The sequence below is a fragment of the Carcharhinus amblyrhynchos genome, chromosome 1, assembly GCF_965287045.1.
Source record: "Carcharhinus amblyrhynchos chromosome 1, sCarAmb.v2.hapA, whole genome shotgun sequence".
NCBI classification, from domain to species: domain Eukaryota; kingdom Metazoa; phylum Chordata; class Chondrichthyes; order Carcharhiniformes; family Carcharhinidae; genus Carcharhinus; species Carcharhinus amblyrhynchos.
The window spans coordinates 155,037,480-155,064,847 of NC_137324.1; the positions used below are offsets into that span (position 1 = coordinate 155,037,480).

The following is a 27,368-nucleotide window of genomic DNA, read 5'->3' on the forward strand; positions in this document are numbered from 1 at the left end:
TGCATTTCGCAACTCTTGTAGGATTTTGGGCTCGTGTTGCTGTTTATAGTCATGGCAAAATGCAGGCTCAAAATCGGTCTCGCTGTCTCTCGTTAAGGGACAATGTAGATTTTTCAATGCATGCAGAAGAGACCCTTGGGCCTGTTGAGTCCATGTCGACACATCACAATCACTTGAACTCCCATCTGTCAACACTTGGCCCACGTCCCTGAATGTTATGATGTGCCAAGTGCTCATCCAGACACTTCTTTAAAGGTAGTGCGGCAGCCTGCCTCTACCACCTCCCAGGCAGCACATTCCAGACGTCACCACCCATTGGGTAAGAAGGATTTTTTTCACATCCTCCCCACCAACCCCCCCCCCCCCGCCCCAAAAACTTTCTGCCCCTCCACCTTGAACCTATGTCCACTTGAGACTGACCCTTCAACTGAGGTGGACAATTGCACCTTATCCACTCTGCCCATTGCCTCTCAATCTTGTGCACCTCAATCAGGTTGCCCCTCACTTTTCTCTGCTCCAATGGAAACAACCCAAACCTATGCAACCTCTTTCCATAACGTAAATGTTCCATCCTAAGCAGCATCCTGTGAATCTCCTCTGCACTCTCTCCAGTGCAATCGCATCCTTCCGACAAGGTAGCGATTAGAACTGCACACGCTACTCTAGCTGTGTCCTCACCAAAGTTCTATGTGGCTCCAAAATGGCTTCCCTGCTTTTGTATCTGTCTTGAGTGATAAAGGCAAGTGCTCATATGCCTTTTTCACCATCACACTAACATGCCCTTCTGTCTTCAGAGACCTGTGGACAAACACGCCAAAGTCCGTTTGTTCTACAGAACTTCCTAGTGTCTAACCATTCATTAAATGCTTTTTTGTCAAATTACTCCATCCAAAGTTTATCACCTCACACTTTTCAGGGTTAAATTCCATCTGCCACTAATCTGCTCATTTGACCATTCCGTCTATATCTTCTTGTAGCTCAAGACACTCCGCCTCAATGTTAACTACCAATCTAATCTTTTGTGTCATCTGCCAACTTACTAATCCTACCTCCCACATCGTCACCAATGTCATTTATATAAATGATGAATAATAGGGACCCAACACACATCCCGTGGTACGCCACTGGATGTGTGGACACTGGCTTCCAGTCACTAATGCAGTCTTCTGTCATCACTGTGTTTCCTGCAACTGAGTCAATTTTGAATCCACTTTATGAAATTACCCTGCATTCCATGTGAATTTACCTTCGTTACAGTCTCCCATGTGGGACTTTGTCAAATCCATATATCCAAGAAATCCATATAAACTACGTCAACTGCACTACCCTCGTCTCCAGATCTGGTCACCTCCTCAAAAAATTCAGTCAGATTTGTTAAGCATGACTTCCCTCTGATGAAGCTATGCTGACTATCCTTGATCAAGCCTTGCCTTTCCAAGTGCAGATAGATGGTCTCCTTCAGAATTTCCTCTGATAGTTTCCCTACCACTGATGTCAAACTCACTGGTCTGTAGTTCCCTGACTTATCTCTATAACCCTTAAACAGCAGAACCACATTAGCATGTCTCTCTACCATCTCTTTTATTACTTCCTTTAAGACACTTCTTCAAACCTACCTCTGGTTTTCTGCCCAAGTATCTCAGAATGGTGTTTGCTGTCATCTTTTGTTTTACAAACGCCTTGAGTCGTTTTAAGGCATAAAGCAGCTGCTGTTTTGCAAATTGCTTCTGCTGCTTTACGTTGTTGTGCGCAGGAATACTAAGTTTTTATTTTCTACTTAATAGTTCCTTACTGTAATCAACATTAATGCAGTGTTAGCTGGAAAGGAAGTAAATTTGTATTTTTTTCCTTTAATTATCACATAAAAAGCCTTTAATAAGCTGAAGTGATTGCCAGGGCCTCTGCTTTAACATGCATTAAACTGGTCCCTGGATGGGATCCCAGGACTAATGGTCCATTAGTGCTCGCACACCAACTAACTGCACATTGATGCATGTTCATTGTGTGCTAGCTATAATTCTGAGTAATTTCACCTTCTGGGCACAATCATGTGAAATATAAGTTTGATTCCCGGACAACCAAGAAAAGTTTTTTTTAATCAAAGTATTTGTATTGTACTTCTGAATTATTCACTTGTTAGAAAACTGCTGCTTATAGAAGTATAATGAATGGAATAAGTATGTGTTACATGAACAGAATGTCACCAGTACCTCTGAAGAGATTTGGTTGTACAATACTTAACAGCTTTGATTTGTGAAAGTTCATACGAACCTTGTGTAATTGTCGGAGAGCTATGAAACAATTAACAACCCATGTATTCTTCTCAATCCATTACTGATCTAAAAACAATACAACAATAGATGAAATGCATAATTTTAATATCAAAATTACCACTTGTTATGAATGCATCAAAAGCAATTGAATTTATGGAACAGGAAAAGTGATTTGACATTTATGTAATTCATTATTGTCACCCAATTCTCTCAACTCCATATGTCACCACTTCAGTCAATATTTCAATTTTAATCCTGTGATAAAATCCATCAAGTCACGACACTCAGTAAATAAAAGCCTTGTGCTGAGCTGTACTGACCAGGAAAGACTCAAGTATTAAATTTGTGCTGTTAATTGTACTTAGCTGGGAGCTGGTGGCATACTGTAACTGTTCTGATATGACTATAGGACAGGAACACAACAGCCAATGTTTCCTTTCCTGATCACAATCTAAAAAGTGATTTGTGGACAGGTTCAAACAGGTTTTTTCTGTAGACAAATCGCTTTGTCACAAAAGCATGTTCTATAATCAAATAATGATTTTTAATCTGCAAGCTAGAAACTTGAATTGAACTTTTTAAAAATAAAGATTGAAGGTGATTTCAGCTTTCAAGCAAAGATAGCTGCCTAATTTGCCTCTCTGTAACCTCCACACTCCAATCCATTGATGGAGACACAGGAGGCAATCTTCCCAAAAAGATTTGAAGTGCCGGATGAGCGTGAAAGAGGGAAAGAATTACACCCATATTTTGGGTGAGCTCCCATATGCCAGCTTTTGTCAATTAGGAAAAAAATGAGGTGAAGAGTGATTGTCGTCAGGAGGGGAAGTGGGCTGAGTCCATTCATGCCAGGAATCTGGCTGTGGACTGCTAGAGTGTGTTACTTTGCACGCACCTCAATTTCCCAGTGTACTGAGAATCTGTCATGCCCCCCGGACATCACACCCTCACCCCTGCAATTACCCTCCTAAGTGTGCTCCCTCCCACTCTGATCGCCAATCCTGTTTACAACTCAGGAGTGCCAGCAGGTAGCGCTGCGGGGGTGGGGGAGGTTTCTCATTTTCGGAGGGAGAGAGACATGTCCTGGTGTGGGGTGGGTCCCATGTGAGTGGCGTTTCAATGAGGTGGGGGCGGGGGGGGTGCGGGATGTAGTATGTGTGCATATAAGGAAGTCTCCATTACAAAAGAAGAAGAATCTCTACAGTACAGAAGGTGACCATTTCAACCCATCAAGCCTGTACTGACTGCAATCCCACCCATGTCCTATCCCCAAAACCCCACATATTTACCCTGCTAATCTCCCTGATACTCGGGGACAATTTACCATAGCCAATCAACCTAACCTGCATGCCTTTGGACTGTGTGAGGAAACCAGAGCACCTGGATGAAACCCATAGAGCTGATTTTACTTTTTTTAAGGTTAGGTGAGCCTTAAAAATGGTGCCCTGGTCTCAGGAAGGCCAATGTTGTTGGATTGGCCAGGTTCCCACTACCACACCCCCTCACCCCACGGTGGTGGTGGTGGTGGGGGTGGCGTGGCGGTGTGAAAGTGTGAGACACGTCTCTAGCATTCTTTTATTTTAACCAAGTACTGAAAAACATGGGAAGAAAAATCAGCTGGCAAACTGCACACTGGTTTCTTGTCTGGTCTGGCACTTAGACCAAATTTTCAATTGTTTTCCTATGATCTCCTTTCACAAAACAACATTTGACTCTGCCTGATTTGCATGCAAGTTTCTAAGTGTTTTGTTGTAACCTCTGTCATAATGAATTGCAGTATTTCTGTTATATCAGATGTTAAGCTAGCTCTCCTGTAATTTCCTGCTTTCTGTCTCCCTTCTTTCTTGAACAAAGGAGTTATATTCACCATTTTCTAATCTGATGGGGCCTTTCCCAAATCTAAACTTTAAAATTTATTTATTAGTGTCACAAGTAGGCTTACATTTAACACTGCAGTGAAGTTACTGTGAAAATCCCCTTGTTGCCACACTCCTGCGCCTGTTCAGGTACACTGAGGGAAAATTTAGCACGGTCAATGCATCTAACTACCACATGCTTCAGACTGTTGGAGGAAACCTGAGCACCTGGAAGAAACCCCCACAGACATGGGAAGAACATGCAGACTCTGCACAGACAGTTACCCAAGCTGGGAATTGAACCCACGTCCCTAGCACTGTGAGGCAGCAGTGCTAACCACTGTGTCACCATGCTGCCCTGCTGGAGAACTGGGAAATTTTTGGAATTTACATCCAATACATGTATTAGCAGCTGCTTTTTTTCAGACCCATGGATGAAGTCCATCATCAAATGCTGAGGTGTTGTCAGGCAGCACAGTGGTTTGTACCAGGGACCCGGCTTCAATTCTGGCTTTGGGTGACTGTCCGTGCAGAGTCTGCACGTTCTCCCTGTGTCTCTGTATTTCCTCTGGGTGCTCTGATTTCTTCTCACAGTCCAAAAGTGCAGATTAGCTGGATTGGCCAAGCTAAATTGGGGCTTGGGGCAGCTATATTGTCTCTTAGTATCCCAAAATATCTAGGTTAGGAAAATTAGTCGGGGCTAAATATGTGGGGTTATGGAGATAGGCCTGGGTAAGATACTCTGTTGGAGAGTCAGTGCAGATTCAATGGGCAGAATGGCCTTTTTCTGCACTGAGAGGATACTATGATTTAGTTCTAATAGTTTTCTCAGTACCTTTCTCCAATCTTCACTATGGAATAAATTGCATGACAAGTCAGCAATTAACCACATCATGACAAGCTGTTAATAAATGTTTTAAAATTTTCTCATGTTCACTAACATGTCTAAGGTACGTGAAGTTTCAGGTGTTCAAGCCAACTCCATTTAACACAATCTCAACTAAGAATACTTAACAGTAAAACTTAAACTGCTCTGAGAAACATGTATTTGATCAATTAATTACTTACTAATTTACTGTGTTCTTCAGCTACTCTTAATGCAGTTTTCTAAATCTGCTGCATTTTGATTTATGGTTAGCACTATTAGATTTCAACAGTCAGCATCAATTGAATAAAGTACAGAAGACTAAATGTATTCTATTTTATTGTTTAATAGTCCCACTTATACTGCGGGTATTAGTTGGAGTTAGTACATACATAAACCAATGCTGGCAGACCTGAGGTGCTTTTATTCCCTGTCCAAAGAGGGGAGAAGGGTGCTTGGAGGCAACTGATTTCGGATTACATTCTAATGCCAAGAGCAAGCTGTTGAGGATAGTTGCCTCTTTGTTAACATTAAAAAGATTATAAAAGTTGTTTTGCAGATGATTGCAGTTTTACTTCAGTTGGTATAAAATCAGTGTAGTGCGAGGACAGCTTCTTGAGGTGAAAATTTATCAACTTGCCTTAATTCAATTTGGATGACTTCAGTCCCAAATTGTAGCACTTATTTTGTGTCAGTGTGAAAATGAAACCCCACTGCGTAAATGAAAATTTTATGGATTAACTGGTCTATTCCAGATATGATGCAGAACTGCCCCTGAAGCACTAGGGTATAATAAATGTTATACCATATATCCTCCAAGATTGGCTTTATTTGCTGTTCAAAGAACAACATTCTTTCATTCTGGATCAACCAACATTTGGTGAAATATGGTTGGTGGTGTGTTGGTTGAACTTTTATCAAATATATCACATCAAGTTTATGATTTATGTCAAAGTGTTAATTTTGTCAAGATGTACCCTACACTACAGCAGTGATATAGTGGGCTGTTTGCTCAACACCAGTACAAGCAGATGCCTTTCCCATTGTAGGCATCATTTAAGACTTTCTTAACAAACTTGCTGAAGAAAATGTCATTATGGCCTAGCTGTAACATTAAGTAACAGCGTAATTATCTAGTTCTGGCAAACCTTCTCCTCTTAACCCATGTAATCCAAACAGCTAGCCATTTGTTTTAATGTTGTTTATGGAACTTTGTTACGTACAGGTCGTCTGCCATATATGCCTGCGTCACAATGATTAATACTCTTGGGGCACAATTTACTTTTATTTCTTCTAGGTGCTGGCTCAGGTGAGAAAAGTAGCTTGCTGGCTACAAGGCTAGCTTTTCTTGTTCTATTGTCTGGTATTAAGAAGGAAAAGTTCCTGTAGGCATGTCCCACGCTGTCATGCTGGTAGGTGGGGCCTGAGAAAGCTGGCAATGTGAGGTTTCCAGAGATCGGGATGCCCTTTTTTTAAGAAAAAGGAGACCACGTGCACAAAGTCCCACCCTAAAGAGACCCGCCCCAAGACACGAGGATCTGTAGCTTCCAAGAGGAATCCCACTGAATGCATTCCTAACTGTTGTGAAACCACGGCAGGGGTGTGCCATTGATGAGACCAGAAGATCCTGCCATTGTGAAGGACCTAAAAACTTATGGCCATTGTCCCTGCATTGGAATAATGACTGTCTTCTTAATTTCTAGTTGTTACACTTTTTGATTTTACTTCCTTCTGCTTAAGCTGTCACAGATCTCTCTCTTGGTAGCAGCCTTCCATCTTATAAGACAATGCTTTGCACTGTGGTGTTCAACTACATTTCCTGGTGTAGCTTCTGAGTTCCTTCGTGTGCTGAAAATTTGCTGGTTGCTGTTTACTCAGGGCCCTCCTTTTGGTCAGCTGTGCTTTTCATTTCTGTTCAACTCTTCCAATGTACTTCCAAACAATCATCTCCCAGAGGTGATGATCATCACCAATTGTTTCCCAGTTCTCAGTCTCAACATCCGCAATTTTTATATCTTGCTTCCTTGTAGCAGATGAGTGTCTAGGAGGTCACGCTCTAGTAGCCAGTTCACTGTACCAATGATCTTCGAGTATATCACCATATTCCATTGGATAAACCTGGCAAGGCCAGTGCAGAATTCATTGGCTCAACAATCGGAATGGGCAGATGGAATCAGCACGCTCCAGGAGTTCCAAGTTGGTGACCTGGTCCTGCCAAGAGATACCGATTTGAGGCAGTAAAGGTGGAAACGGTTCACCATTTTCTCCTGTCTGGCAAAAGTTTTTATAGTAGTGGTATGGCAATATCCTGGAACATGGCATTTGTCATCTTCATGCTGATGGTCAAATTAAACTCTTTACAAACGTGATAGAGTCTGTTTCTTGGTATGGAATGCGAGTGCTACATTGTTAGCATACAGCAACTCAATAATTTCTCAATAGCTTTCCTAAGCTTGGTGTTAAAACCAGATGAAAAGTGCTTGGGGTGCCATTGCACAGGTGGCCTGAACTCCTAGTGAACTGGAGACCTCCTACCAACCCTGCCCCACACCCACCATGGACTCTGCCTTCGTCCATGTTCAGCAGCAATGTAAACCACCACCCCCCCCCCCCGACATACACATTGCGTCACAAGTTGGCAGCAATGGGGCACTGGGACCCTCCAGATGAGCCCCCCATCGCAACCCTCTCCATGGCACACCTGCAGAACTCCTCCATTACCAAGCTAGTTACCCACCAGTGTTCTGAATGCAGTTGTTGTTTGTTGGGTATTCCCACCTTCTCCCTGAACCTATCATGAAATGTCCATGCTCCATGTGGACCTCTTATCTATCCCATCTGGGTGGTATCCCTTTAATCCCCTTGTTTATGAACATTTCATGCAGCTGTGTCAGGAATCAGCTTCCCACCATTCAGCCTTCCCTCTGTCTTCCATTGTTTGTCATTCTCTTTCAATTCATTGCATCTCTGCATGCCCTTGCACAGCCTTCCTCCCTTGTCTTCACGAGCCCTTATCTTGTACCCCATCCCCATTTGAACTTCGATCCATTGGAGTGGAGGATCCATGAGTCCCACAGCAAAGTGGTGTCCATAAACACCAGCTCAGCGTGGCGCTGGAGAGCACGAACCAGTCTGCCCAGCAAAATAGTGATCAGTGCAACAGGAGTGGCGCAGCTCTATGGCAGGTAGGCTATGTATGTTGTACTCACCTCAAAGACTCTTGAAGTCCAGCTTGTACACTTCATTCTTTTTCAAATGGATCTGAGGTCAGCGTGATATCCTGCTGGCAAAATTAGAAGGCCTGACAAGGAACAGCTGTTCTAATGAGCTTTCATGAGATGCAAATTAATGCAACTGGCATTCAAGCCACCAAACAACAGGAGAATGGGGCCACAATTAACCTGCCATAGCAAGAATGTTGCACTGTTTTTACACCAGCAAAACTGTGACTTTTTGGCTCTTGTTGGGTTCTCCACTGCTCACTGTGTGTGGTGTGTCTGCATGATACAGGGCACAATCCTGAGCAATGTTTACGGCAACTCTAGGCGGACCGAAACTCTGCGTCCCTTCATGACATCCCTCGTCCAAATGAATGCAAAGCATGATATTTGGCAATGACTTGGTGAGTGGAATTGCTGGAAAGATGACGGCAGTAATTCTCCTGCCATTCAGGCCTTACCAGCGCTGAAAGTGAAGATGGAGACCTACGCTGCTGCCTGCCTTGCAACGCCAGCAACCCGTGTTCAATTCTGGCCTCAAGTGACTTGTCTGTGAGGAGTTTGCACGTTCTTCCCATGTCTGTGTGGACTTCCGCTGGGGGCTTCGGTTTCCTTCCACATTCCAAAGGTCTCCAGGTTAGGTTGATTGCTCATGGTAAACTGCCCCTTAGAGTCGGGGAGATTAGCAGAATACCTATGTGCAGTTATGGGGATAGGGCCTTGGTGGGAATGTTGTCGGTGCGGGCTCGATGGGCCAAATTGCATCCTTCAGCAATATAGGGATTCTAGGATTATGTAATCATTTTTAAGCTTTCAAGTAGCATTTTTGACCCTCATCCTGCCATTTGTTTCTACTCTGTAGGCTTGTTGATATGATGCCACTCATTTAAAAGTAATTGCTTTATAATCCAGAACTCGAGTATTGCTAGGAAAAATAGACAAGCTGTCAAAATTTTTCATCTTGCACTTATCAGGACAGATGCATGAATGCCAAATTTCAAAGGAACAACAATTTATGCCGAGTAAGAAAATGGTACTGATTGATTGGGAAGTCAATTCCGAGTCATCGAGGCAATGCCATGGTGAATGCACCAGGGAACTATTATTCCCCCTATTTTGTTTGATTCAAAAAAGATGGAATGCTTGGACAGGTTCCATTTTCCTTCAAAGTCAGGTCCCTGTGTAAGAATATATGTACTTCCTGGAAGAGTAAGTGAGCCACATTTGGAGCCCAACTGATAATCTTAAATTTGTTAGTGTAATTCTCAGCATACTCAGAATTGTTTGTAAATTGTTGTCCAATCAGACTCGCATCTAACATTAGATATCTTGTCAACCAATCAGCACCATTTTTATGAAGTATAAATTGTTGCTCCCTTTGAAATTCAGCATTTTTGCATCTGTCCCCGCGACTGCAAGACGAGCAGCTTTGACATGTCTTTTTTTTGCTTTTCCTCACACCTTAGTGAGTCTATGCTGCGTGCTCTCCATTGCCTCACTCTATTCTTATAGTTTGGAACCCATTGCTGCAGACAATGAGGCCGAATTTAATGCATGTCCCAGAATTATGTAGAAAGGTGTGTGGCAGAAAGCCCATTGCCCTCCTGACTTCACCCAATTAAATCTGAGGCAATGTTCAAAGATGACCTTCCTGTTCCTTAGGCCAATTCAAGGTCATGTAAGGGCCTCATTCCTCCACTGCTGGCCATATGACAATGGTGGAGGGGCCTACATTATGTGGACAGACCACCAGCTGAACCCCAATGGGCCTGCCTACAGCCTGGGGCAGAAGGGGTAGGGGTGGTGCAGAGAATGAGGATGGGGCCATGGTGTTGGGAGCTTTCTCTTGCCTGGGCACCTGATGCACAAGGGAGGGCCATGGTGTGGCAAGGGCTGACCCTGTGAGAAGCTCCACGAACCCTGCACCCACCCCATTCCCCAATCTCTACAATGAGCACTGTGCTTGCTGGGTCTTGTCTGCTTGACCCGTGTAAAGCCTTCCTGCTTCCCAGGGACGCTGCTGGTGTTTAAGAACTGATGGTCTCTGGCAGCTCTTGGATGCGGGATCCTCATGCTGAAGACCCTAACAGTGGGCAGTCAGTGCCTGATTGGATTGAAATTGCATTAATAGTTAAGAAATAATTAAAATTAAGATATGTGTGTTACATTCTGTCAAGGGTGTGGAGAATTTGAGATTCTGCATGAAAAGGGGAATTAATGAGTTAAGCAAAAAATTAAGCAAAATAAAATGTTCTTTGAACCCACTATACATATGGAGCAGGGAAACGGCCTGTTTCTGGGCTGCTGAATTGTTCCAAAATTGATTTGGGCTTCACTAGCACATATTTAAAAATAAGGCCAAGCATCTACAGTTTTCGATCATGTTTTTTTTTAAATCTAAAAGAATAAACATAATTTAATGTGGAGATGCTGGCATTGGATTGGGGTGTGGACAGTAAGACGTCTCACAACACCAGGTTAAAGTCCAAAAGGTTTATTTGGTAGCAAGAGCTTTTGGAGCACTGCTCCTTCATCAGGTGAGTCAGAGTTGGGTTCACAAACAGAGCATATAACGACGCAAAGTCAATTACAAGATAATGGTTGGAATATGAGTCTCAACAGTTAATAAAGTCTTTACAGGTGCAGACAATGTGAGTGGAGAGAGGATTAAGCACAGGTTAAATAGGTGTGAATTGTGTCAAGCCAGTACAATTAGTAAAATTTTGCAAGCCCAGGCAAGTCATGGGGGTTACAGGTAATGTGACGTGAACTGAAGATCCCAGTTGAGGTCGTTTTCTTGTACGGAACTTGACAATCAGTCTCTGTTCAGTGACTTTGCGTTGTCGTGTGTCATGGAGGCCACCTTGGAGAACGCTTACCTGAAGATCAGAGGCTGAATGCCCTTGACTGCCGAAGTGTTCCCGAACGGGAAGGGAACACTCCTATCTGGTGATTGTTGCGTCGTGTCCATTTATCCATTGTTGTAGCATTTGCATGGTCTTGCCAATGTACCATGCCTCAGGACATGCTTTCCTGCAGCATATCAGGTAGACAACATTGGCTGAATTACAGAAGTGTGTACTTGGTGGATGATGTTTCTGTGTGAGGTGGTGGCATCCGTGTCGAAGATCTGGTATGTCCTGCAGAGGTTGATGTGGCAGGGTTGTGTGATGTCATGGTCACTGTTCTCCTGAAGGCTGGGTAGTTTGCTGCAGACAATGATCTGTTTGAGATTGCACGGTTATTTGAAAGCAAGTCATGGGGGTGTGGGGATGGCCTTGACGAGATGTTCATGTTCACCGATGACATGTCGAAGGTTCTGAAGATGTTGTAGCTTCTCTGCTCTGGAGAAGTACTGGACGATGAAGGTATTCTGTCTGACATGGCCCGTGTTTGTCTTCTGAGGAGGTCGGCGCGGTTTTTCGCTGTAGCGCATCAGAACTGTCAATTGATGAGTCGAGCGCCATATCCTGTTCTTACCTCTTTGATCTGTGCTTAACCCTCTCTCCACTCACTTTGTTTCCACCTGTAAAGACTTGATTACTTGTTAAGACTTGCATTCCAACCATGATCTTGTAATTGAGTTTGTGTCTATCAATGCCCTGTTTGTGAACCCAATTCTCCCCTCACCTGATGAAGGGCCAGTGGTCCGAAAACTCATGCTGCCAAATAAACCCTGTTGGACTTTAATTAGTGTTGTGAGATTTCTTACTAAACATAATTTGACGGGGGACATGCAGTAGAATGAGTGATTAAAGCAGTTTCATGAAAAGTCATTGAATTATGAAGCTTTTTGCATAGTGCAAATGTGGAATGGATACATTTCAGCACATAAATAAAAGTTTCATCCTTTGAGCAATTTGTCTTTAATGTTTATCAGGCAAAAAAAACTAAGGGAATTCCCAAGGTTTTTCATCTAAGCTGAGAAGTCCAGCATTAAAATTGATCCTGGTGACATATACTTCAGAGTCAGTGTCCAGTTGACGCAAAGTTAATTGATATCAGGTTGTTTTGGTCGAGGGCTCTCCACTTGACCCTGGTGACCTGGACATTGAAGCTGATTAATTAGGCAAAATTACTGCTTTCAATCACTGGGAGATGTGAGCGCTTGATGTTGGGTGAGGGCTAGATTGGATCTTGCATAGTCAAATTCAAGAGTCGGAGTTAATTTTACTCTTTCATGTGATGTGGGCTTTATGGGTAAGGCCAGCATTTGTAGTCCATTCCTAATTGCCTTGTTAGGCAAGACAGTTGAGACTCAAACCCATTCTTGTGGGCCTAGAGCCACGTGTAGGTCAGGCCAGGCAAGGATGGCAGATTCCCTTCCCTAAAGGACTTTAGTTGGATTCTTTATAATAATCAATGATGGTTTCATCATCATGAATACTCAGCCTGACTTTCAATTCCAGGTTTTATGAATTGAATTTAAGTGGGATTTGAACCCATTTGGCCTTTGGCTTACTAGACAATGACATTGCCACCACCTCCCTACATATCTGGGATGGCTATTTGGGTAAGGTACTGGAATGTGCAAGTCCTTTTGGAACTGTAGCAGTACCAAAGCCAACATCTTCAAAGCTGGAAAGCAAAGAGTTAGACAAGAATCTGCTTCAAATTAATTTCAATTTAAACAAATATGTTTATAGTTTGTGTTGGTGAGAATCAAGCCTGTGTTTTGTTGCAGGGACTGGCATATTAGTAGTAAATAAGTTCCAATCTTCACAGCTGTGCTGTGGAAATATTTCCAGACCATCTGTCACATATTAGGGCTTTATATTTCATTTCATACTGTACTGCTCTAGCACTCCATAACATGTTGCTTTTTAATGTGGATTTATTGCTGTCTGGTAATTGAAATTGATGATCAAAATTGTTTGCTTTTCATATATGCATCAGGTTACAAGACCTGGAGGAGCTGGGGGAGCTTTCTGCTCACTGGGACACTCTACGACAAAACGTCACCATCCATTACCAGCACATGATTAGCAGCTACCAGGAAATGCTTACGGAACTCAATAAATTCTCAGGTACAAAATGCCAGACTGAGTGATGAGTGGATGAATTAGTTTGTAACTTCAACTTTGGCATGATTAATTCAGAAATTGTTACGTTTGTGGAGCGAGGGGGGGAAAAAAAAATTTTCACCTCCAAACGCAATTGTAATGGTGAAATTTGCCAAGTGTTTGCCTATGATCTTAGAAAGGTCCAAATGGGTCTGGGTCAACCCTGAAAATTGGAAGGAAGCTATTGGTCAAACCCTTGTTGGTTGTTTTGGACATGCATTGCCATAATGTATCGCTAGACAGAAGCTATCGTGCTTCTCCTTGTAAACATCAATTTAAGGGGAGCAATTGCTCCCCAATTTGAGTGTACACACACAAACTGATGTGAATTCCAGTGAAATATTTTGTTTTGCTGGTTGAATGTGTTTATATATTGCATGTGTGTAGATTAGAGATTTTTTCAGAGCTGCTCTTTCATTGATGTTTTAAGATGTATACATTTATGACAGATCTGTATGGCAAACAATCCTTTTTAAACCAAAGGGGCCTCCCAAACCCATTTCTGAGACAGAGACACTCTCAGTCTCTTCCCATGCAATCAGCCATCCTGCCTTCCACCACCTTTGCCTCCTGATTTTTTTTTTGATTGTGCTGTTGTTTCCAAAATCTGTGCCCATCCTTTGTGTAACACCCTGTTTGAATTAATCTTATCAAATGTGTGCCTCTTCCACCGTGTTAAAAAGGGCTTAACCAAAGTCACAAACAGCATAACACTGATCATGGTGCATTGTCCTATAGTGAGTTCCTGCAGTTTTAATGCTACCCTATAGCCTGTGTTGTCCAGGTTAGTGTGCATCCCTTTCCTTTCCATTCTTACCTAACCGATCTTGCCCAGAGCACCTCTACCAGATAGATTTCACAGTCACAGGTGCAAATATTTGCACCTTTTTATAAATTTATTTGTCCCTTTGGTGTTTTAAGCACGTTTATATTGACATTAATTTTGACCACAGTGTCTAATTTATTCATTTAATTATTTCATCTGTAATTGAGCAGGATTAGCAATTTAATTATTATTTTAATCGTTATTGTGATAATAATACAATTGCATTAATTTTGAATCAAATACATTTCAGTGCAGAAATAACACAGCCTAATTGTGGCTGATTCAGTTCACTGAGACAGAGCCAGTGCTAAAATCAGTCTGATCTGCTGACTGCCTGACATGATATTTATTTGCTAGACAGGTCATATCCCAGAGGATGAAATCTCATTTTAAACTAACAACACTCTCTTTTGTTTTTTACTGGATGTAATTTTTTTTCTCTAAAACAGGCGAGCTAACTTTTTATTTAGCATTGCATTGCCCCCACCCCCAGAAGCCTCTGTGTAGACACATGCATAAGGGTTTGCTTGTTGTGCCGTCTGAATGGTGAGACCCCGGCCTACCACTGGGTTAATACTAGTGGTGACAAGATAAAGTCCCGGGTGGACCATTAATTGCCTATTTAAGGGTCTCAATTGGCTGGGGGGGCAGTGGGCAGGAGGGCTGTCCCTGCTCCTTCCTGCCATGGAGGTAATCAGGGTGGAGGTGGGAGGGTGATGAGATCCCCATTTGAAACCTCCTCCTCTAATAAATGCTTCCTGCCACAGAATCACCACGGGGAGGGCACACGATTTCATGTACAGTGCCTGCAGATTAATTTTATACTTGATATTTTGTGACATCCATGATAATATATTTTTCATGCATTATTTCTTTTTAAAAATTGTCCAAAGAGCTGCTTTACCTAATGCAATAAAGATAATTGCTATTATTATTATTAGCATTCATGTGTTTGACAGTAGTTCATTTGAAACAGCGAATTGCATGGGCATGTTGATTCAATTTCAGGTAGTATTATGACCTAAAGCTAAGAACGTTTTTATTTCTTCATGTAATATGTAGAGACTCCAAAACCATTCATTCCAATAGACCAAAATTTGTTAAATTACCCCACGAATGCTTAAAGTAATCGCCACCAGATTCTTGCGTAGATTCCACGTGCTGTTTATCAGTACAATATTTTACACAATGTTCCCTCAATTTGGGGATTGCTGAAGCCTATGATCTGTTTAGGTTCAAAGCAGAAGGTTTGGGAATGAAGAACATTACAATTTGTTCTGTTTATTCCCTTCTTCAATAACTGATGTGTTCCTGTAATTACTTTTTCACTAATGGAATTTTCACCATGTCACGAACCCTACTGGCAGACAAGCCTAGGTGGCTGCAATTCACCTGGTCTACAGTGGCAACTTAACTTCCATAAGAGCACGCTCTCAAACTGCTTCTGCAACTTTAATATCTGCTTTATTCTGTTGATTTGGTTAACAGATACCAAAGGAGCAAGAAATAAATACAGCAAACTTTGGCTTTACTCATATTCTAAAATCACTTTTTAAAACATGATAGTGTTCTAAAGTGGTCAGTTGTAACTGCTAGGAATGGGTTAACAGATCTTCCAATTAAATCTTAATTTGATGTCAATTATTCAATAGAAGTCACTGATATATAAAGGGGCCACAGGTAGCACAGGGTTGTTAGTGTAGAATTGTGTGTGAAGTTGGGACAAAGAAATAAAGGTATTTTATGAAGAAGCAAAACTCGTGTTTCTTTTACTGTGCAGCAACCAAGGCACTCAAACAATAACTAAATTAGTGAACTTTATCACAGAAATGACGAGTGTTATTGAATTGAGGCCACGTTGGCACACATCAATTTTCTACTCGACCGGTATTTTGTGCTATGCTGTTCTACTATATTGGCTAGTCTTCACATCATCTTCAAATTTATCAGTAGTTACTATCACATTTCTCCTACAATCCCTTATCCCTCTCCTTGCTGTCACCACTATTCCAACCTCCCCTCCCCCCATGACCAGCATCTCTCTGAAATATATATCATATAGACGGGTAGGGACAGTTGTGATCATTTTGCCCAAGAGTGTGCTCCTTCTATTTAGTATTCAGTCCCCTTCAACAGGAGATTGTGGAGAAGAACAGTCAGTCATAAAATAAAAATTGTGAGTAGTAAAACTTGCACGCTGCTCATTTGTTGTTCTGGGGCTGTGGAATCTGCTCAGCAATATAAACTGAACTGAAAGCACTGCAGCACTAATTAACCGAGGTGTAGAGAGCCCCTTCTTCTTGAAGCAGCTGTTCAATATCAAAATAGTCAAGCCTATCTGTAACTTTTATTCACCTCTGGCTAACAATGCCACATTGTGTGTGTTTGATTTGCAGGGTCATCATTTAAGCCAAGCTGCAGCAGAGGAGAGAAGAAACTTGAATTTGTTCCAGTTAATCTGCATTTGCAAAGAATGCACATTCAGAGTAATTCTGCCAAAACCGGTAAGAGCTTTTGTTAAATTTTATAATTTTTCTGATTTGCATACTGTACATATGTCCCCATTTAAGTCACATATTTTTAAATATCTCAAAGCTTAGCAACTTATTTGAAGATATTGCAGTCATTGGCTTTATAATTTTATGTGTCACGTTGACTTCCATTACTTTAGTGAAAGTTGCTTGGTGAGGAAAGAAGATTTAATTTTAACTTTCCTTTCAAGCACTGTTACCCTGACACACAAACATCCAGCATTCTAATTGCTGGCAATTTGCAGGAAGTGAGTGGTTTCTAGAATGGAGTCCACATTCTAGGGGGAAGGAAAGGCTCTTCAGAGATCAGTGAAAGATCATAAATTTTTAGGCCCTTGATTAATGCGGTACAACCAGGTTTCTGAGTTAAGTTACTTGATGTGATACTTTTGAGCCATGTAGTCCAGTAAGGGTCCAGTTTCTGTAGTCAGTGCTGAGTTAGCTATCTCAGTTTGTATATTAAAATAGGCCTTGAGAGACCAGGAGAGACAAAAATCAAATCTGGTAGTGTTGCCCGACCTGATGATGCCCCTCTGAGCTCTGGTAGAAAAGGCACCTGGATGCCAGGTGAAGACAGGGTTTGGCCTCAACTAGGTTATCCCCACAGACAAAAAGGCTACTGGACAATTACCACTCTGGCTCTTGAGAAACAAGGACACTTGCTGCCACATCTCCTACCTTGGAACCTTACCTCAGCATCAGTCAGCGCCTCCAGAGGTGAGATTAGCAAGTGGACATGTTGAAGTGAGCTTATGGTGATGTGATCCATATCCATTCATGTGTGGGTTTGTGGCTATGTCTATGGAATGCTTTTCATAACTCCTAGATATATTGCAACTACTGTGAGCAAATTTCTGTTGCCTCTCATCCTAATTTAGTCAGAATTAGTTGCAAGTTAAAGCTGCTGTAATATCATTAAGAAACGTAGTCACTGATGTTTCCTGTTCTTTGATGAATCATACATTTTCAAAAGTGGATGAATTAACAAGCCATAGTGAAAAGTGAAGTGTAAAGGCTGATTGCAAGCAACATTTTGCAATTGCACCATTGATATGCAAAATGAGTATTTTACTCCAGGTCAGACCTGGGGTTAATCCCCTGTAGGGTGTGCACGGAGGCAGGTGAGTATGAAAGTTCATGTCATTGGCTGGGGCACCAGTTTGCCAGCATCAGTCCTGCTCCAGACTATTTTCCTAGAGGTGGAATAGGATCTATTTGCCTGCAAGTAACCAACAGACAAAGCATGTCGTACGTAGAGAAGGAAAGGAGAGCATGCAGAATGTAGTGTTACAGTCGTAGCTAGGGTGTAGCGAAAGATCAAGTTAATGCAAGGTAAGTCCATTCAAAAGTCTGACAGCAGCAGGGAAGAAGCTGTTCTTGAGTCAGTTGGTACGTGACCTCAGACTTTTGTATCTTTTTCCTGATGGAAGAGAATGTTCAGGGTGTGTGGGGTCCTTAATTATGCTGACAGATTTTCTGAGGCAGTGGGAAGTGCAGACAGAGTCATTGGGTCAGAGGCTGTTTTGAGTGCTGGACTGGGCTTCGCTCATGAGCCTTTATAGTTTCTTGCAGTCTTGGGCAGAGCAGGAATTATACCAAACTGTGATACAACCAAAATGAATGCTTGCTATGATGCATCTGTAAAAGTTGGTGAAATCGTAGCTGTCATGCCAAATTTCTTTAGTCTTCTGAGAAAATAAAGACATTGCTGGGCTTTCTTATATAGTGTTAACACGGAGGAACAAAGACAGATTGTTGGTGATCTGGACACCTAAATATTTGAAGCTTTCGACCATTTCTACTTCATCCCCATTGATGCAGACAGGGACATGTCCTCCACTATGCTTCCTCCCCAACACACCACCCTTTGTCCTTGCATCCTCCATGCTCTCCCTTACCCAGTATCCATCCTGGACTGCCCTCAGGAAACCTGGCGAAATAAAATTTAGTTCTTAGTATCTGTTAACAGATCTCATTATATACAAAAAGAAATCTAACTCACTAAAGCCCACTCAACACATTTAAATCACTTCAAGTACATAATCCATTATAAAAAAAAATGCACATCAGGCCCCTTCTCTCCCAACCCCTCACTCCCCAGTCAATGCCCACCACCCTCGCCCAAGTAGGCAATGCTGGCATCCCCAGCTTCCGCATCCCAGCCAATACCACGTACAAATTAATCCCCTACCCCTCCTTGAGGATCCCACTGGGATTTGCATCTGGCACTGCCCCTTGGCACAGGATGGCCCTGTCAGGTTGGCACATATGCATGAATATACAACAGGGGGGGTCACGGAGTCAATATTCAGTCAATATCTTGAGGACCCGATTAATGATGTGATTAAATCCATCTAAATGTATTAAAATCAGGCTCACGCACGCTGGTGAGGGGCAGCAAAAATTGGAAGACACGATCATTGGCAAGATTGCCCACCTCCATATCCTGTAGACAGTGAAGCAATCTCAAGATCCCATCCTTTAAAATCACTTGGAACACTCAATCAATCATACAGGTCCCCACTTGTGATAATGTTAGCTTGTTGAAGCAGTCAAGCAACCCTAATACCACAATGATAATTAACCCTCAAATTTATGTTGACAAAGTGTTTTTGAAATTGCGAGCGCCAAGTTTTTTTTCTCAACCCAGTCTCACAGGAGGCTGTTCTCTTTTTTTCAAAAATAATATAGCTGAGGATTTAAATGACTTGACAGTTCCATTCATGTTATCCAAAAGGGTTCCCGAGCTTTCCTCAAACTGGTCAAGTGCATGAATCGTGTTTTAGAAATCTGACTAACGAAAATTACTACTGAATAAAGGCAGCTGCATTTTTAAATGAGCTGCTGCCTCCGTGAACTGTGCATACGTGAATTCATCCCAGGGCCTGCTCCCCTATGCCTCTCCTCTTCTTCTACCAACCCCACAACAGTGAAATATTAGCCAGAATTTTATCGCCCCCTCTGCCACGGGATTCGGAGTGGTCGAGTGGTGGACAATGGGAAAGTCTGTTGACCTTGGGTGGGATTTTGCAGTTTCGGGATGAGCGAGGTCATTGGGTGCTGGACACCGGAGGAGGACATCCAGATTTGGGGCTTCTGTGCCATTTTGGCTAAGATCTGGTGTCCGTCCGTCCCCATTAAAATTTGAGCCTGTGTATTTAAAACCAGTTAATTTTTAGTTGTGCAGTGCTGTTGACATAAAAATAAACAGCAGAATGATGGCGTGTTCGCAGTTTGTAAAAGATCCCGCAGTTTGAGATAAAGAAGTGATCTTCCGTGAGATAAAAATAAAATACTGCAAATGCTGGAATCTAAAACAAAAACAGAAAATGCTGGAAAATCTCAGCAGGTCTGACAGCATCTGTGGAGAGAGAGAATAGAATCAACGTTTCAAGTCTAGATGACACTTTGTCAGAGTTCTGACGAAGGGTCATCTAGACTTGAAATGTTGGTTCTATTCTCTTCCCACAGATGCTGTCAGACCTGCTGAGATTTTCCAGCATGTTCTGATACTCCAAGTTCTGATTCCCCACAAATCGTTGGATGATTTGTGCTCCTGCACTGTTAGTCTCAACAAAACTGAAGAAATTACTAGATTTATGCTTTACTGCCTATTAATCGTGCCATAACTATTCAGAACTGGTGATATCTATCTTGAGGACCCGACTAATGATGTGATTAAGGTTCTAACATGCTACTCAACCTTGAAGGGTCGGAAAGGAAGCTACACTGTAGCTTTGGAATCTTTCTTCCAAAGGCTCCCATGAATTGTTTCTAGAGGTTTTCCAAAAAAAGCCTTTTTATATGTTCCTGATAGTGCCCCCCACCCTTCTCCCCCCCCCCCCCCCCCCACACACACGCACGCGCACACACACCACACTCTCCGCTCCCGCCCCCCCCCCCCCCAGCCCCAATCTGTGTGCTGAAAACACACCCCAGTAAGGGATGTGGGTCAAGGTCACCTATTCAACATAATAAAACATCTCTCAAAAAATGCTTGGACATTTCCACTGGACTCCAACATTTAATGACTGAATGAGATGTTCTTAGGCTATTAAGTAATAGATTAGGATTTGCAAAGGTGTGAGCAAGGTTAATTCTTTGCTCTTTCAGCATTGTGTGTGTGAACTATAAAATGGCACACTTGAATGAAATTCACTCACATTATTATAACTATAATAGACTGCATCACCTTTGTTTCACCTGGAGGTCATCAATGGCTTCTGGTTTTTTTTAAAAAAGTGACTTTTTTCAATTACAGAATGCTTTATTTTGAAAGTCCAAGGGAACAATTCAGGGCTAGATGTCCTACTCCTGCTCCTATTTCTTATGTTCTTATGACACGTCGGGGATTCGTGAGATGAATTGCTGCCAACACAGACTGGTCCAAGTAAAGGCTTCACTAGTGCAACTGCTCCCACATTTTCACTTGCCAAAATATCCATCTAAATATGTAGCATTGCAGTTATTAATGTTAGATTTCAATAGAAATTAATGGGTAGCTGTTCCGAGCCTCAGCGCGTCTATCCATTAATTTGTTGAGGTATAAAGACAAGGCAAGATTCCAGGTTGTATCTTTGTTTGGTGCTGAGTTGATTGATCATGTTTGGCAGCTGGGCTACTAGAATTTTTTTTTAAGTGCCTGTGGAATAGCACAACAAGAAACATCACTCAGTTCTTGCACTCTTGATCATTGTTCAGTTAGGAAAAACATGAGGGGCCTAGATAGGGTAGACAGGAAAGACCTGTTTTCCTTTGCTGAGGTGTCGATTACCAGGGGGCAACAGATTTAAGGCGATTGATAGAAGGATTTGAGAGAACGTGAGAAAAAGTATTTTTTCACCTAGATGGTTGGGGGCATTTGGAATTCATTGCTTAAGTTGGTAGCTCACTGAAAAAGGTACCTGGACCTGCATCTGAAAATTCTGTAACTTGCAAGGTTACAGGCCAGGTGCTAGAAAATGGAATTAAAATGAGTGGCTAGTTTCTTTTTCCCTTGTTTTTGAGCAGATGGGCTGAATGGCCTCTCTCTGTGCCATAACACTACACACACAGCCATTGAAAACATGTGAAGTGAAGACATGGCTCCTGGACTGTAATTTCCCATAAAGGGATAGAGTGACAAAACTTAATTTCAGGGTTCGTGTGTGAATAATATCATTTCCATGAGACACTGATGTGCTGACCAACCCTTAAAATAGTACTCTTGCAGACAGATGGTATTCAAAACAGTGAAAGACTGATCTATCTTATAAGTTTATTTCAACTTAATTGTCGCAATCACCAAATTCATCATGTGCTCTAAAATTGAGCTGCAGAAATTCTGTACTCTAATGTTATGAGAATAAGAATATTTTGAACACACTCAGTCAAATCAGAGGTAGTTTACAAGCTAAAGAAGGTATTTTCAGTCTACCTTATCTATTTTACCTGCTGGCTATTTCTTAAGTCCAATGTCTAGGCTCCTTGACTACATGGATGCATCCACACTACAAATCATGATGTGTAATTGGCCTTCTATCTGTTTAGCATTTCTTGACAATTGTTGAGGAAAAATTAGACTGGCTGTAGGCCAACTCTGCATCTTTTTGAAATAGATGGCTTAACACGACTCCTGACAATATTAATCACAGTATATTTACATTGAGATTTCCCACAGATTGACATCCATTTTAAAAAAAAGTGCAATCATGACTCTTACGAGATATGGCAAAGCAATCCTGTCGGAGTTTTCCCAAAGGGTTTGAGTATAAACTAGCACACGACATTAAGCTTGACATGTCATAAGTTCTTATCAACAACGCTGCTCCAGCATCAAAAGATTTGGCAAAGCAAAGTCAAAGCAATCAAAAAAGTTAAATGTGTAGCAGTTACTGAAAATCGTCTTCAAGATCCCTCCTTATTTCTTTCTCCAAGCACGTATCTAATTTTAAAGTCTAGAGTGTGTCCAAATTATTACTGATAGTGCAAAAATATTTTCCTGATTAGCTTCATAAGCGGCTATCTGATCAACTAACCATGCTGATTTTCTCAAATACGTAAGTAATCATTAATAATCAGGAATCAACTGATCAAATTGCTATTTAAAAAAAATTAGTGTGCAACCTTCATCTATCACAAAACAAGCAAAGCGGTTAAATAATTTTTTTAGAAGTTGCTTTGACAGGCTGTTTGATTTGCTGCATTTTCCATCCCTCAAATTAAAATGCAAATATAAAATAATTTATAACTTCAGAATTCTTAAAATGATTATAAATTGAATACTGTCTACAGCGTTAGAGCTCCCTCTGCCTGGGGCAGAAACCTTAACAGCTGTTCTACTGCAACTAAGATATTCACTGCCAACATTTTCTAGATTACCAGCACCCACAGAACTCTGCACGCAACATTGATGCTTTGTGTATGTATAACTTGAGACTGGACCTCTCTGTCTCTTCTGAACTTTTTAAATTACTTTTCTGCTGCAATGTTTTCATATTTGATCGCTCTGTTTGCATGTCTGCAAGTGTGTGTATGCGTGTGGTATGTTAAAAATGTTAGTTCTGTGTGCACTTCCAGTCTAAATTTCCGTGCTCCCATTTATAATGAAGGCTGCCTATATAAACTTGCCACACTAATTACCTGAGGCCAGTGCCCCAGCTTCTCAGCCTGTAAATCAGAATCTCTTGCCTCCCACCAACTAATCGTTGCTTCCCAAGTTCATCGAAACTTTGTTATTTAATTACAACTGATGTAAAACCAATGTATTCCATCAGAATAATGACAGAACTATAACTTTAAAATGGGGACTGAATTCTATCTGGTCGAATTGTACAAAGTGTACTCACCTAGCTTCATTCGAAAACTGTAGTGGAACATGAGTAAGCAATTCATTGAGGCCTCCTATGTGTGGCTATTCCTAGCACTGTCTCATTCCTCTTGCTGAATACACCATTTCTCTGGCAAAGAAAGAGCAGGGTCACAGCTCCCATGTGTGCATTTGTATCCTTCAATCTGACAGTACCTGTTAATTGTACTGAAAGAGATTCATATGGTGTCTATCACCACTGCCAAGGCCACCAATGCCTAGTGAATACTGCAAGGACTTGGATGCCTTATCAATTTATTGGCTTATTTATTAGTGTCACAAGTGTTGCATTAAAATTGTAATAAAGTTACTGTGGAAATCCCTTAGTCACCATATTCCGGTGCCTGTTTTGGGTACATTGGCCATGCTAAATTCTCCCTCAATGTAGATTCTCACAAATTATCTAAAGGTGTGTCCTCCGAATTAATCACTGCAGAAGTACTAAGAGTTTTGTAAAAGTTTTTACTCTGCTAATCCCCCTAATGTACATATCTTGGGACACTAAGAGGGCAATTTAGCATGGCCAATCCACCTAACCAGCATGCCTTTTGGAATGTGGGAAGAGACTAGAGCACCCAGTGGAAACCTGCACAGTCATGAGGAGAATGCGCAGACTGCATTTACTGGTCCCTTAATTACATTTTGATTTAATATTTTAACCTTCATTTGTGATAAGTTTTTTTTTGTTTCACGCAGGATCCATTTAAGGGGCTTCCCCCATTAATTTGTCACTCGGTTTATTTGATTGGCTTTAAGTGGCTATCTGTTTTACCTCAGAATAGGCGTAAGCAATCTTTACCTTCTTTTTGTTACCTCTCAGACTTGTCTCTGAGATGTGTTCAAGAACGTGAATAATTACAGTAGGGAAAGAGTTGCCAAAAAATCTCAGACTGGACAACCAATATACCTAACCTTTACTACAACTTGTCTTTGTACAGCATCTTTAATGTAATGACATAGAATGTGCTTCATAAAGCATTATCAAATAAAATTTGAGATCAAGTCAGATTAAAGAATGATATAGGCAGATGAACAAAATTTTGGTCAGAGCATTAGATTTCAAGGAGCTTCTTAAAGATGGAGAAATGTAAGTATGGAATTCACAGCTCAGGATGAGGCAGCTGAAGGTAGGATCTCCAACTGTTGATGGCTTAAAATTGGGATTGGGATTGTTTAAGAGGCTAGAATTAAAGTTTGATAAAGGCAAAATACTACAAATGCTGAAATCCAAAACAGAAACAGAAAATGCTGTAAAATCTTAGCATCTGTGGAGAGAGAGTAGGGCTAATGTTTTGAGTCAGGATGACCCTTTGTCAGAGCTGCTTAGAGGATGGTGGAACTGCCTTGTGTATATTACCATACTTATGATTTCAGCACATATCTGCAAGAGAAATACCTCTGTTTTATTGAAATTGTCTCCAAAACTAATGTGTGAAATCAAACACATTCACATTCCTGGTTAGAAGTTCACTGACACTTACATTTTTGTCTAAGATTTGATTAAATAATGTGCAGCAGAGCTGGGAAGGAAACATAAGCAGAATGCTTCACTTGTATATCACTGTTCTGTTCTCCTTTTGTCGTCAAGCTTGTTGGCTTACATATCCTGACTCTAATTTACATCCAGTTGGTTTGAGGCATTTAGATGCCACTTGCCACAGATAAATCTGATAACTAATTGCATAATTGACATTGGCACTTTGGCAGAGAATGTTAATATCACCATAATGCGGCACATTCATCTTGTTGCTCCAATTAATTGTCATCTGCATATTTTGCCTAGAATGTGATTCCTGCTTCAATGGGTGATTTATCCTACAGATCCCTTGCTACAAACATATAAAAGAGGAGCAGAAGTAGGCCCTTCAGCCCCTCAAGCCTGCTCCATCATTCTATAAGATCAAGGCTGATTTATTGGTATTTTGAATTCCACATTCCCACCTACCCTCAATAACCTTTGATTTTTCCCTGCCTGGCAAGAATTTATCTACCTCCATCTTAAAAATATTCAGTGACCTTGCCTCCACTGCCTTTTGAGACAACGTTCCAATGTTGCATAACGCTCTGAGAGGGAAAAAATTCTCCTCATCTCCCTCCTAAAAGGGCGACCCCTAATTTTCAAACAGTGCTGTCCAGTTCTGGACTTGTCCTCAAGAGGAAAGCAACCTTTCCACGTCTACCTTGCTAAGACCATTTCAGGATATTACATACTTAAATCGAATTACCTCCCGCTCTTCTAAAGTCTCATGAAACAAGCACAATCTGTCCAACCTTTCCTCAGAAGACAATCCAATCATTCCAGGGTCTGGCAAACCTCCACTGAGCCACCTCCTAATGTATTTACATCCTTTCTTAAATAAAGGGGAATAAATAGCCTGTGTAGTTCCTTGCTGTACCAGCATACTAACTTTGCATGAGAACACCTCAATCCCTCTGCATCTCAGAATTCTGCAGCCGTTCTCCATTGAAGTAATATTCTGCCTTTTTATTCTTCTTGCCAAAGTGGAAAACTTCATTTCCTATATTATACACAATTTGCCAGATTTTTGCCTGCCTGCCCACTCACTCACTCAGTCTATATCCATCTGCAACCTCAATATGTCCTCCTCACAGCATACTTCCCTATCTATCTTGGTGCCTTTTGCAAATTTAGTTATCATGCCTTTCCTCCCTTCATCTAAGTCATTGGTATAAATTGTAAAACATTGAGGCCTCAGCAGAGACTCCTGCAGGATTCCACTTGACACATCCTGCCAATTGGGGAAAAAAAACATTTATGCATACTCTGCTCTCTGCCAGCGAACCAATCTTCTATCATGTTAATATGTTGCCCTCCACACCATGAACTTTTATTTTCTGCAATAATCTTTGTCTTCTGGAAACCCAAGTACAGGTTTCCTTTATCCACAGTGTCTGTTATTCCTTCAAAGAACCATTGTTTAAACATGATTTCTCTTTCTTATAACCATGCTGACTCTTTCTGATTACCTTGAGTTTCTCCAAGTGTGGAGAAGCTGCCATTGGATTGGGTAAACACAGTAAGAAGTCTCACAACACCAGGTTAAAGTCCAACAGGTTTATTTGGTAGCACAAGCCACAAGCTGTTGGAAAGCTGCCCCTTCATCAGGTAAGTGGGAGTTCTGTTCACAAACAGGGCATATAAAGACACACACTCAATTTACAAAATAATGGTTGGAATGCGAGGCTTTAAAGGTAATCAAGTCTTAAAGGTACAGACAATGTGAGTGGAGAGAGGATTAAGCACAGTTTAAAGAGATGTGTATTGTCTCCAGCCAGGACAGTAAGTGAGATTTTTGCAAGCCCAGGCTTGCAAGAGACTTCTTAATGTGTTTCTCCAGGTGCCCAGTTATAGCCTCCTTAATGTTCAATTCTAGTACTTTCCCCATGACAGACGTCAAGTTTAACTGGTCTATAATTTCATTTTTTCAGTCTTCCTCCCCTCTTGAATAGAGAAGCCATATTGCTACTTTTCAATCTGATGGAACCAGAATCCAGGGAATTTTGTAAAATTAATGCCAATGCATTTACTACCTCATTAGCCACTTCTTTTAAGATCCTAGGATGAAGTCTATTTGAACATAACATAAGAAATAGGAGCAGGAGTAGGCCATCTGGCCCTTCGAGCCTGCCCCGCCATTCAATAAGATCATGGCTGATCTGTCGTGGCTCAGTTCCACTTTCCGGCCCTCTCCCCATAACCCTTAATCCACTCTCTTATCAAAAACCCATCAACCCGCTTCTTGAAAATATCTAGCGAGGCAGCCTCCGCCACTTCAACGGGCAGAGAATTCCAGAGATTCACCACCCTTTGAGTGAAGAAGTTCTTCCTCAACTCCGTTCTAAAACGCCCCCCCTTTATCTTGAGGCT

At 41.6% G+C, this 27,368-nt stretch overlaps 1 protein-coding gene across 3 annotated transcripts in view; it reads left to right on the forward strand.

Moving 5' to 3' along the window:
* inpp4b (inositol polyphosphate-4-phosphatase type II B) overlaps positions 1–27,368 on the forward strand; it is a 708,475-nt gene that overhangs the window by 529,692 nt on the left and 151,415 nt on the right. For all 3 annotated transcript variants that reach the window (XM_080194015.1, XM_080194035.1, XM_080194025.1), the window contains 2 exons: positions 13,109–13,239; positions 16,498–16,605. In XM_080194015.1, the coding sequence (XP_080050141.1) occupies positions 13,109–13,239; positions 16,498–16,605 (239 nt within the window). The remainder of the gene's footprint in view (positions 1–13,108; positions 13,240–16,497; positions 16,606–27,368) is intronic.